Source organism: Balaenoptera ricei, chromosome 11 (genome assembly GCF_028023285.1).
Source record: "Balaenoptera ricei isolate mBalRic1 chromosome 11, mBalRic1.hap2, whole genome shotgun sequence".
Lineage (NCBI taxonomy): Eukaryota > Metazoa > Chordata > Mammalia > Artiodactyla > Balaenopteridae > Balaenoptera > Balaenoptera ricei.
In genome coordinates this window covers 37,139,047-37,152,779 of record NC_082649.1, presented here as the reverse complement: position 1 = coordinate 37,152,779, position 13,733 = coordinate 37,139,047, and the positions used below count along the sequence as shown (strand labels likewise).

At 36.5% G+C, this 13,733-nt stretch overlaps 1 protein-coding gene across 2 annotated transcripts in view; it reads left to right on the top strand.

The window, feature by feature from the left end:
- Positions 1–13,733, top strand: part of ZFAND3 (zinc finger AN1-type containing 3) — a 315,563-nt gene that overhangs the window by 236,012 nt on the left and 65,818 nt on the right. For both annotated transcript variants that reach the window (XM_059938778.1, XM_059938777.1), the window contains one exon: positions 3,217–3,399. In XM_059938778.1, the coding sequence (XP_059794761.1) occupies positions 3,217–3,399 (183 nt within the window). The remainder of the gene's footprint in view (positions 1–3,216; positions 3,400–13,733) is intronic.

Here is a 13,733-nt window from a genome sequence, read left to right as displayed (position 1 = left end):
TTGGCTCTTGCTTTCTTCATCTGTAAAATGAGAGGATTGAGCTAGATCTTTAAAGTTAATTCTGGTTGTAAAATTCTGTTATTTCTGGTTTCTTTATTGAATTGAAATGGAGAATGTGTAAAGCTTCTACTTAGTTCTCTTGTTTGCAGCCAGTTTGGTTTGTAATCTTTACTTTTAGCCCGATGATTTTTTCACACCATCGTCCAGTGGAGGTGCAGAAGAAGGCATCAGTGGGAGGATGGGTTAAAGGAAGGTGCCTTATGACAGCTGCAGATTTACAAAAGAAAACTTAAAGAAAAGTACCTGAACATCAAGCAAGGAGCATGGCAAACATGGGCTGGAGATTGTGTAGGTGGGACCTGGTAATTGTCTTTAGACACCAGCATCATTTAACTTCAAAGGGTTATTGTGCCTCAGTGAGTGATTCTATGTGTTTGTCTGTCTTGAGGCAATGGAGATTCTGTTAAATAGTACAATGATGACTCAGTTTCAATTCTTTTAGGGTCTTATAACATTTCCAATTAAATGGTAGAAAGGTGGCTATAGAAGGGACACAATGATTATTGACATAGGAGAGCTAATGAGATGATATGATATAAAAAAGAAGCATCATTTGCAATATTTTTATTCCACTTATACAGTACCTTTTTCTCTGAGGGTGCTCTACAAATAACATTGAGATAATAACCCATTTTGAAATGTCAAAACACTGAAAATAAGAAAGTGGCTAGGAGAAATAAATAGAAGCAGTAGAGGCTTTAGATCACTAATGGGCATGCACAGCAGGTTAGCAATTCTTTGGCTAAATCCATTGCATTCACCATTGGTGCTGTAAATGGGTGGGGGCTTGACATGGAGGCCTTTTCCTTGGGCCAGTCTAATGCACACCGTTCTACATCCTGTGGTTGAGATTGAAGACCATGAGTTTTTGTGTCAGATGGATCTGTATTTAAATCCTGATCCTGCTACTTACTAGCTATTAACTTGGAACAAATTACCTAAATTTTCTGAGCCTCAGTTTCTTCATCAGTAAAGTGGTGGTAATTATAACTCCCTTGTTAGGGTTGTTCAGAGGATTAAAGTAAATGAGTTAAATATATACAACATTTAGTTCAGTGCCTGGCACATGGTAAATGCAACATAAATGCTAGCTAGCTATTATTATTCTCAGAATATGTCAGAATAGTGGTTCTGATGAGGTTATAGAGCATAATAGCAACAGCTTCTCTGGTTCAAAAGATAAGGCAAAATGGAGTTGTCAGGATCTTCTGTTCCTTTTCTGAATTGATGCAGTGAAGTATAATCTGTACTTCATAGACTAGCATAAGATTTTTTAAAATGAAACATACCGAGACTAAACATAATAAACAGTCATACGCTGACCACTAGCTTTAAGAAGTAAAAAAAATTACAGATAGAATTGAAGATCCCGGTTCCTCCCTCCCTCCCACCCCCAGATAACTATTATCCTAAATTTGGTGTATCATTTCCACATGTTTTTATATTGTAATTATGTACCAATAAACAATATATTTTTACATATTTTAAATTTTTATATAAATATTATTAGATACATATCTTTTCTGTAGCTTGCTTGTCTCTCTCAACATTGTTTTTGAGATTTTTCTGTTGTACTTGTAGCTCTATTCATTTATTTTAACTGCCATAGAGTATTTCATCATATGAATGAATGTATCATTTTAATCTATTCTCTGTCAATGGACATTACCTATAATTTTGAATATTTCTGCATAGCTCTCACTTCACACCCCCCACCCCCCCAAATCTCAGAGGTAACCACCCTCCTGAATTGTGTTAATTTTTTTAGTGTTTATAGATACATATTCCTAAACAATATATTATTTGAAGTTCTGCCTGTCTTTAAGGTTTGTGCAGTACAGTCTTACTATGTTATTTAGTGACTTGCTTTTTTGTTTAACATTATAATTTTGAGATTTATTCATGTTGATGTGTGTGGCAATAGTTATTTTCACTGTGTACATTATTCCATTATTTGAATATAATATAATTTATGGTCCTTTAGGTCTGACTTTTTACTATTACAAACAGTATGTAATCAACATCCTTGTACCTGTGTGTTGAATTTCTGTCAGGCATATACCTAGTAATAAAAATGGGGTATAGGTAATGTATGTGCATCTTTATCTTTACTGGATAGTGATAAGTAGTAATTACATTATCATTTAATTATACATATTTTCTAATTTCTAATTTGACCCATGAGTTTAAAGTGTATTTTAGAAACTTCCAAATATATAGGGTTTTTGTTACCAATTTTTAACTTAATTGCTCTGTGGTCAATTCATAATGCCTATATCTTACTAATTCTTTGGTATCTGTTGAGACTTTTGCTTTATAACCTAATGTGTGGTCAAGGTTTATCCAGGTTTTAGGCAGTTTTTATAAATATTCCAAATGTGTTTGAAAATAATTCATTACCTAATTGTCAGTTTCCCATAGATACAATCATTTTTGCTTTACCTATTTTGAGGCTTTGTTATTGGGTGCATACAGATTAAGAGTTGTTTTATATTTCTGCTAATTTTTTTCACTCTTATATAATGATCCTCTTTATCTCTAATAATGTTTTTGCCTTAAAGTCTACATTTCCTAACAGTACTATAGCTATTACTGGCTTTTTAATCATTTGTATTTGCTGGTATTTTGTTTATATACTTTGAAAGTTTTCTCTCATGTTAATGTTTTTAGTATGTCTCTTAGGAACTACATAAAACAGGACTTTGTTTATTCAGTCTGAATTTTCTATCTTTTAACTGCTAAGTTTAGTCTGTTTACATTTATTACCACTACTGATACATCTGTACTTATTTCTGCCACATTATTATGTGTTTTCTATTTCCCCTTTTTTCCTCTGCTGTTTTTCTCCTTCTTAACCTGTCCTTTATTGGTTTGAACAACTTTTCTTTATTTGTTTTATCCTTGATTACCCCTACCCTAAAATTTTAACATGTATTTGGCTTTGCAGAGTCTTACATTAACATCAGTATGTCTACCACTCATCTTGGAAATCTTTAACTCACTTACCCTCCACCAATCTTCTATGTTTTTGACCAGTATTTTACTTCAATTCTTTTCATCACCCAAATTAGTTTTAATTTTTATACTAGCATTATTTTCTAATACCCAAGACGATTGTGAACTCCTTATTTAAACTGGTTTTCTCACTCTCTTCAGATTTTCAAAAGAAACAACCAGACGATGATTCCGCTCCAAGTACAAGTAACAGCCAATCAGATTTGTTTTCCGAAGAGACCACCAGTGACAACAGCAATACCTCGATAACCACACCAACTCTTAGTCCCAGCCAGCAGCCGCTTCCGACAGAACTGAATGTAACTTCACCAAGTAAAGAGGAGTGTAAGTCTCAGATCCTGTGAAGTGGTAGAGAAAGCAGCCTAAGAATCATATCATGAGTTTCTTAGTAATGCCTCTTCCAGAAAAAATGATAGCGGCTCTTTCAATTCAAGATTAAGTGTTAACATATAGGCCCAAGTCAGCAAGGTAGAGAGTAAGTTTCAGCCTTCCATTGAGCTTAAGGTTTTTGTGTGTGTGTGTGTGTGTGTTTTTTAATTTATTTATTTTATTTATTTATTATTTTTGGCTGTGTTGGGTCCTCGTTGCTGTGCACAGGCTTTCTCTAGTTGTGGTGAGCGGGGGCTACTCTTCATTGTGGTGTGCGGGCTTCTCATTGCAGTGGCTTCTCTTATTGTGGAGCACGGGCTCTAGGCACACGGGCTTCAGTAGTTGTGGCACTCAGGCTCAGTAGTTGTGGTTTGCGGGCTCTAGAGCGCAGGCTCAGTAGTTGTGGTGCACAGGCTTAGCTGCTCCGCGGCATGTGGGATAGTCCCGGACCAGGGCTCGAACCCGTGTCCCCTGCATTGGCAGGCGGATTCTTAACCACTGCACCACCAGGGAAGCCCACTTAAGGTTTTCTTAAAGGATCGCCTTTTATGTTAACTGTCAGGGTACACGAGGTTTTGAACCAGTTTAGGGCAGTTGTTCTCAGCCCTGGCTGTAAATTAGAATCCACTGGGGATTTTTAGAACAATTTTAATCTTCATCACCATTCCCTGAATCTGTAATTTAACTGGTCTGGAGTGAGGCTCAGTGATCTATTCTTTTTAATTCTTCAGAGGATTCAAATATGCAGCAAGAATTGAGGACCACTGGTCTAGGGAACTTACCCTGATTTAGGAAACTTTGGTTGAAGCCTTGCCTCTGTCACTAAGTGGGCCTCGAGTGTTTCTAGGCAGTTAACGAGATAACACTATATACTTCATAGAATACAGGATATTTGAAGGGAGGAGGAAGTATTTTCTTTTACTCTTCTGTAAGTTCTCAGTGACAGAATACTATTATCATATATGTGATATGGAAGTCCATTGTCCATTTAAGCTTTATAATGCTCTAACCATTTCCTTTAGGGCACAACTGTAACTGACAGGGTTTGTTGAAAATTGTAGTGATGTTATGACATAGCAGCTTTTTACCTTTTAAAAGCTTTACTTAACAGGTTGAAATCTGGTGTTTCAAATTTAATGAATATCTAGAAATCCTTGGAATATGGTAGGTTAGAATGTTCTATCTACTAACTTTGGAAAGATTAGCAGAGAACAAATGTTTATCTAAACCCCTGTCATAAGCCACTGTACTAGGTAAAGTTGAAAACATAAAGGTAAAAAAGGCCATAGTCCCTGTCCTCAAAGAATTTACTGTTTAGCAGTGGAAATTAAATATATTTCTTATATCAGTAGTTCTCAACCAGGAGTGAGTTTGCCCCTCTCCCTCCCCGCAACACTGTAAAATCTGACACTGTATCGGACAGCCCTCCACAGCAAGGAATTATCCAGCCTGACATGTTAGTAATGCCAAGGTTGAGAAACTCTGATACATGGTTGTATGCACCTATTTTAATGGTCTTTCTTACGTATTGAAGACATGGACTGTTGAAGAAGGGTGTTGGTTTACTGGAGAAGGTGGTGTTGAAGATAGACACAATATGGAGGAAAGCTGCATGGAGTTCTGCAATGGCAAGTGGCTTCTTTAGGGCCATTTATGGGGGACAAGGCTGGACAGGTAGATTGTGGCCGTGCCATAGAGACTTGACTGCTCAGCGAAGATATTTGGATGTTAGACGGTAGTCATGTTTTTGAGCAAAGGAAGTAATATTACTACAATTATTTTGCAGAAGTAGAATGGCAGTATTGAAAATGGGAAGGATTATACTAGATAACATTGCACAGAGAAAATTTTTAAATTATTGTAACCTATTGAATAGAGGCCTAGGCAAAGATGTTGAAATTATGTAAGAGGAGAAAAAAAGATGAAAATGGTAGTGATAATGTTAAGGCAGTAGGTTTTGTTTTGTTTTTAAAAATCTGTTGAGGGTTGTGTACTTATTGAGAAGCTGATGAAAGCTCTGGCCCCTTGTCTCAGAAAAATACACACCAACCATTTATACTCAATTTTGAATAAAAGTTTTCTAAAGCTCACTATGGCCTTTAGGTTAAGAACTCCTTGTCTAAGGGAAAGGTTGGAGCTGATCAGAATCTCATCTTATGGCATGGCATCTGACTGGATCCACACACACCAGGATCAGGCCAGGATCAAAACAACTTGAGCAACCCAAGTGCTCTGAGATAACAACAGCTACCTTTAATTGAGCACTTTATGTCCAAGACACTGTTCTATATGTTTTGCATATTTTTTCTTTTATTCCTCATGACAACTCATTGAGGTGTAAATACTCAGTTTCCCCATTGTATAGAAGGAAACAGGCACAAAGAGATCAAGTAATTTGCCTGTGGTAGCAAACTAGTAACCAGAATAGCATTCGAATTCAAGCATTTGGCTTTAGAACTCATGCTTTTAATTAGTTAATTCACAATGTGAAATATAACTGCCACAGAGAATAGAAATATTCATGTTGGTAAGATCAACACTTTCTTTCTGTGAAATTAAGGTATGTGGAAACGCACATGGTAACCAAAAGTTACTTGATTAATTCATCATGAAATATCCTTATAACAGGGATTGAAAATAAAAACACTATATCCATATGACTGTATGACTAAAACATTTTCTCTGGAGTCAGATCTTTATGGGAAGCAGACCCATAACAAGGATTTACATAGCAAATGGCAAAGTGTGGACTCAGAACAAGTGGAGTTAGATGAAGTGAAAGTTTGAGGCACGCTGATTGTCAGGTGTACTCTGAGGACATATAGGGAAAGTCTTACGTTCAGTACAAGATTCCATCTTTATGCCCTTTTCCCCCTCCTCTGCTTGGGATTAGACCTACCCTGAGCTCTGGAGCCCCTAGGACACAGCACTTCCTGTGTTTCCATAACTTGCCACTCTAGGCTGCTGTAGACTGCCACATTTTTCCTTTCGATATATACGTAAATACCTTCTATCTGACTAAGGATGTGTAGTTCTACCAGTTTCAGATCCATTCTCTCTTTCTGGTGACATCACTGCTTTAAACCATTGTGTGTTTAACTCTTCAAGTGAAACTCTCAGAATCTAATCTCATTTCCTAATTCTTGTGGAGCTCATTATTGTAAACCTTGGATTTTCATAGATCTGGAGAGAGGAGGAGATTTGCTAATATGAGGTTTAATGATGACTTAAGTGTTCAACTGGGCAGTTTGAGTTGGAGCTCAGGAGAGAGAAGTCAAGGTTGGCTTCATCCACATGCAGATGATAAGTGAAGCCTTAGGGGTTAAGTGAGATTGCCAAAGGTGAGAAGAAAGAAAAGCAGTGAGAATAGAACTTAGAGGGAAACCAAAACAGAGGAGGCAACTGAAGAAGTCAGAGAGGAGGCAAATGTTAGTGGGCAAGGTCACAAAAGGCAAGGAACAAATTTCAACGTATGGTGTAAGCTTTATTAATAATAATGAAAATATTCACTCATATTTATAAAGTGTTTGGCTATCTTCTAAGCTCTTTACACATACTAACATTTAATTCTCACAATACTAATAATTAATAATAATGAAATATTAATAATGAAATAATTAATATAATAATGAAAATATTTACTCATATTTATGAAGTGTTTGGCTATCTTCTAAGCCCTCTTCTAAGCTCTTTACACATACTAACATTTAATTTTCACAGTACCCTATAAGGTAGGTGCTTTTATTATCCCTGTTTTTACAGATGAGGAAGTTGAAGCATAGACTGGTTCAGTAACTTCCACCCAAAATTCAGAGCTCTTGCTGCCCAGTGTAGCTCATGCTCCAACCCACTGATTCGGCTCCAGAGCCTGTGCTTTCAACCACTATAGTATATTGCCTCAACATTGTGAAAATGCTTCAGGAAACTGTAAGCTGACAAGAAAAATTTGGACTTGGTGATCATGTGATTAATTCTCTAAATAAACTATTTAATAAGCTGTTTCAGTGGTTTGTATATTCATTTAGCATTCTTTGCTAAATGGCACTAGGTTAAGTGCTGGGTACAGAAATGAATAAGATTAGGTCTCTATCCACAAGGAGGTCACCTTTTCAAATACATACATCTCTCCTTGAGTTTCTGGTTTGTTCTCCCTAACAGGTGCATGAGAATTTTAGGGTGTAAGGGAGGCAGTAGCAGGAATAGTGGTTAATAAGCATGTCATTTGCAAAAGCTTTCTCAGGCGAGTTTTGCCTTCTCGCCTAGGTTGAAAACTATGCTAGAGTGAGGAGATAAGTGCCTGGTTTGTGGATGGGGTGGATATAGGGATAAGAAAAGTAAGGAAGGTTTGTGAAAGCTGTCAGGGCAGATGCATTGTAAGTCAACAGGAGGTAATTAAAGTGATTGCCAAGTAGCGGTGAAGACCCAGGTGAGAGTAGACAGCCTGATCCATTGACACCTTGTACATTTCTTCAACTGTGACCTACCCAGGAGAAGAAAGGTGGAGGAAGAGGCAGCAGGGGATTACTTATATTAATGTTTTAGTATCCTCAAGAGACCAGAATTTCATCTGTTGGTCCTTAGCTTCCCCTAGAGAGTTATGGAGAAGTAAGGTGTGGGAGTTGCTGGGAAATGGGTTTGGGATTCCAAATCCAAGTACTACATAATCTGTAAACTCTGTAGTAGTTATGGATCCATTGTTATTGTAGAACTGGAAGCGTTAGTGTAGAACTGGAAGTGCTGAGTCTTCTTTGGGGCTTGTGAAAGGTTTTACTTTTCTTCCTAATAATCAAGAGAATGAGTATTGCTTACATCTGCTTTCCGCTTCTCAAAGTTAAATGAATATAAGAACAGAAAGGTTGGTGAGAGTCTGGGTACATTAATGCTGTTTCGAAAAGACTGCAGATAGAGTAAGAACTATTGACAAGAATGTGTAAAGCAGAGAACAGGACAGATTTTTTATCCAAAAGAATTTCTTAAAACACCTTGACTGGAGGTCAAATAAAACAGGTGTCCAAAAGCTCAAAGGGATATTTCTTTGTCTAAACACACATGTGTCTCTTCCTATCGCATCTTATGTGTGTCTGCAGAAGAGTCCATGGAACTTTAGCCATTGGAAGCATTTTCAAAAAGCAGTTGTAAACAAAATTCTAATAGTGACCAAAGGACTTGTCATAACACTTAAATGCTATAAAGATGGTAACAGCTATCACCAGAGTACTTACTAAGTACCAGGCACTGTTCCAAATTTTTATTTGTATTAACCTACCTCATATTCATAATACCCTGTAAAGCGGGTGGTATTACCGTATCTATTTTGCAGATGTGAAAATGGAGGCACAGGATGATTCTGTATCTTGCCCAACATCACAGAGCAGCCTGGCTTTCCAGCACCACCCCATTGCTGCCTGTCTCCGTAGTGATTTGTAGCGTAAAGGCCGTTGCTTGCAAGTAAACTACAGAGGAAAGAATGTTGCGCAAACACTTAAAAAGAACAAAATAACATACATTTCTTAATGCTTTTGCTACTACCAATTTATTGTTCTTTCAATTTCCAGGTTTTTCATAGAGGAGATAAATTGTGGTTTATTTTGTTTCCTTTTTTTTTTTTTTTCCTCCCACATCTTTATTGGCATATAATTGCTTTACAATGTTGTGTTTGTTTCTGCCTTACAACAAATTGAATCAGCTACTGTACTTTGTTTCTTTTTTCCTTTTTCTTTTTTTTTTTAAGGATACCTATGACCCCAAACAGGCATAGAACTCTTTCCTAGAAGATTCAAATCTAATCTAGGAGACATTGATCTTTTTTTTTTTTTTAAATAAATTTATTTATTTTTGGCTACTTGGGTGTTGCTGCGCGTGGGCTTTCTCTAGTTGCGGCGAGCGGGGGCTACTCTTTGTTGTGGTGCGCGGGCTTCTCATTGCAGTGGCTTCTCTTATTGTGGAGCATGGGCTCTAGGTGCATGGGTTTCAGTAGTTGTAGCACATGGGCTCAGTAGTTGTGGCTTGCAGGCTCTAGAGTGCAGGCTCAGTAGTTGTGGCGCACAGGCTTAGTTGTTCCGTGGCATGTGGGATCTTCCCGGACCAGGGCTCGAACCTGTGTCCCTTGCATTGGCAGGCGGATTCTTAACCACTGCGCCACCAGGGAAGCCCTGTACTTTGTTTCTTGAGCCAACTTTTGAAATAATGTCAGGTTGTGGGTAGAACGCTGGAACTGGTTGTTAAAGCTGTCAGGGCGGATGCATTATATGAAATTCTGGTCTCTTTGAGGGTACTAAAAGATTAAGATGAGTAATCCCCTGCTACCTATTCCTCCACCTTTCTTCTCCTAGGTGGGTCACAGTTGAAGAAATTTGCAGGGTGTCAGTGGATCACCTGGGTCTTCATTGCTACTTAGCAATCACGTTAGTTATTTACTCTTGACTTAGACAATGCATCTGCCCTGATAGCCTTAACAAGATGAGCAGATGACTGGTCACCTTAAGTCAGAGTCTTATAAGATTGGACTTAAAAGATTTTTTAAAAGACCCTTCTCTCTATTTCTCCTATAAATTAGATTTCCTATTGTTATGCTCTTACAGGCCTGGACATCCTTGCTTGTGCCCTCTGGGGGACCTTATGGTGTACATGCCTACAGAGCTAGGTTTTGTGGGGTTTTTGGTGGCGGGGGCAGGGGTTAGCCAGTCCCACTATGTACTAGAGGGAAATTGAGGTGTTGGTGGAGAGTTAGCTGGTCTGTTTCTTTCTAGGCAGGAGAGGAAGAGAGCTGATAACCTGCTACTAGGGAAGAGTAATGGCAAGAAATGGGCTTGTTTTAAAACATTCTGACATTCTAATCTAACAGTTAGAGAGGGCCCACCTCGTACAGAACACGTTTCTAAACTGTGTAGAGGCACATACTAAGCAATAAACAACAACCAACACATATATAAAACAATAGTTTTTAAGAGAAGTTGGCAAAGTATAACCCACAGGCCAAATTGGCCCATCACCTGTTTTTGTATGGCCCACGAGCTAAGAATGATTTTAAATGAAAAAGATCAAAAGGACAGTAATTTTACAACATGTGAAAATTATATGAAATTCAGATTCCAGTGTTCACAAATAAATTTTTATTGGAACACAGCCATGCTCATTCATGTATGTATTGCCTGTGGCTGCGTCTGCACTTTAACAGCAGAATTGGGTAGTTACTACACAGACCCAGTGATCCTTTGCAGAGAAAGTTCGTCAACCCCTGTTTTACAAAGCCCTCTGACAAACGTTATTTTTCTGGGATCATCCTAACAGTGTGCAACATAGGCAGGGCAGATCGTCTCCTCCTTATTCTACAGATGAGGGAAAGGTTTGAATGGTGACCTGCCTTGAGTCACATGACAGGGCTAGAACTCAGCTCTCGGCCTTTTTTCATCCATAATGCTGAAAATTTTTCCTGTTCTTCTCTACTACATATACCCAAGAGATGATTTTGTTGTAACCAAAAGAAAATATACAGAAAAAGTGAGAACCATACTAACTGGAATGTTAGTGAAGACTTTTAATGAATAAAGCTTCATTTCCAAGTGCTGGCTGGATTTTCCTTTAATATGACAGTGATTCCCAAAACAGGAATTTGAGAGCATTCTTTATCTGTGGTTAAATTAATTTTTTTGAACAAAGAGATTTCCATTGTTTCCTTGGAAACTGGTTCCTGGTCATAGCCTAACTTCCCCAGGCATTTAAAAAATAAAATGGTGGCATGTTTTAACAGATTTCCTTGCTAAACTGCCCTTGGGTCTTTGAACATGCATTGGGCTTCATTGGCTGCTAGTCTTCATTCCTGTCTGACAGATGTGTCCCTTGGAAAATTAATATCACTGCCACTGAGTGGCTGAACTTCATGTTAGTCTGTTTTTACCAATTAAATTTATAATAATCTCTAAGTGAAACTAGTTTTCCCTTTTTGGACTATGCCTACTTGAAGACCAGATAATGTGCAAAACAGGCTGACTTATTCTAGTAGAACATTCAGAAAATATTACCTATTAAAAATATTTTATGACTTCCTGCTGGGCTGGTTTTAAGTGAAATATGGTGAGGAGATTTATTTACAGTTCTCTCTGTATGTGTCTTTCTCTTTCTTTTTCTCTAATGAAGCTTGGAGCATCAGGCCATTTATCAGAGATAATTATACAACAGATGGAGCTTTTCTGATATATAATAGTATCAAAGTGGGAGATTCTTTCCCATAATGAAGAATGCCAAAATTTTAAATGTCTCTTCTGATTTTAATTTAAAGATACTTTTTTTTCCAGTGCATTTATTTACCTTGAAGCTGATTCTGTAAAGCATGTTGCTTTTATTAGGGCTTGTGTTCTAAAAAGATTGGTACTTTGCAGTACAGTTTGATAACGTACAGTTGTATGCTGTATTGAATTGAATGGTTGTAATTCACCAGGAATCAATGTATGGGATCATTAAATGAATCCTGGTCAAAATGCAAAAGGACCAGTTGAGCAGTGTTTTCTTATGGAAATTACTTCTATTCCACATTGTTGGCTGGATGAGAACTTGTTCAAGCACTTAGAGTGTCATCTGACCTTTTTTGTAGTCTAAAAATAGTCAAAATTAAAGCAAAACCATGACTTTTAAATTACTTATTTGCTGCCCTCTTTTTTGTCTTATTTTATTTTTTAAGTATACAAGTAAAGCAAAGACATACAGGTTTATGTATGTTAGAAGGTGAAAATATTCTTTTAATGCCTCCACCCCATTCCCTACCCCCCAAATTCCCACTCTTTCCAGAGATAACCACTGTTTATTTATTTTGGATTATATATATTCTTTTTCTATGCAGTTATGTACATGTCTACATAAATATAAGGTTTTCTTTATACAAATGAGAACATACTATATGTATTGTTTTGTATCTTGCTTTTTTACCTAACAATATATTTTAGAGATCTTTCCAGGTCAGCCTAATTCTTTTTAAACTGCTCTGTAGTATTCTGTATTATTATTTTCTCTTTTCTTTTGAGACTGTTTCTGATATTTCACTGCTATAAACCATATGATGTAAACATTTTTAAACATAAGTAATGGTGCGTGTATCATTTTTCCATGATAAATACATGGAAGAAGAACTAACAAGTCAAAGAATATGTATCAAAATTTTTATATATACCGCCAAATTAATCTCCAAAATGACATTACTACTTTATTCCTATATGCTACTTTATTTGAGTGAGCAATTTTTCCCATACTTTTACCAATGTTAGGTGTTCTTTTTTTTGGGGCAACAGGCAAAAGAAAAGCTTATCTTAACTTGCATTTCCCTGACATCTGCTGATAGTGAGATTGAGCACTGTTTCATATGTTTATTAGCTATTTGTGTCTCCATTGATTTGCCTATCTGTATTCTTTGCTTATTTTTTTGTTAGCCTTTTTTTCTGACTGATTTGTAGGAGCCCCTTATATATTCTGGATATTTGTTATGTATTCTTATATATTTGTTACATATCATGTAAATATTTTCTTCTGGTATGTCATTTGACTTTTAATTTTGATTTGGGTGCCTTGTATTCCATTAGAAAATTCACAGATTTTAAAATTCAAGTCTGTTAGTTTGTCTTCTAGGTTTGTGTGTTTCTTAGAAGGCTTTCTCCATCACAGGCTTATAAAAATATTTTTCTTTATATTTTACAGTTTAGAATTATATTTAGCTCTTGATTCCATCTGAAATTTATTTTGTATATGATATGAGGTATAGGGATTTACCTTTATTATTTTTCCAAATGGATAACCAATTATGTCAAAACCACTTATCAATTAGGCCTGGTTTGAAATTCCGTTATTATTTTATAAACGTAAATCTGTTTTTAGACTCTTTTATTTTGTTCCATTGGTCTAATTGTATATTCCTGAGACTGGAAAATAACTTTGTGGTGTGTATTGGTATCTTGATAGAGCTAGTTCCCCCTTAATCTTTTTCTAAATTTTGTTGGCTATTTTTTTGCATTTTTTCTTCTCGATGAACTTTGTCAAATTCTATTAAAAATTACAGTGTGATTTTTAATTGGGTTTACACTGAAAATATAGGTTTATTTGGGAATAATTGGCATTTTAATACATTATTGGGCCTTCTCATACAGTAATATCATTTGTCTTCATTTGTTCAAACCTTCTTAAATATTCTTGAGTAAAGATTTATTATTTTCTTAGTGTAAGCCTTATACATTTCTTGTTAGAAATTCTTCTTTATAGCTTTATATGTGTATTTCCTGTTCCTAACTCTGATACTACTTCTTATT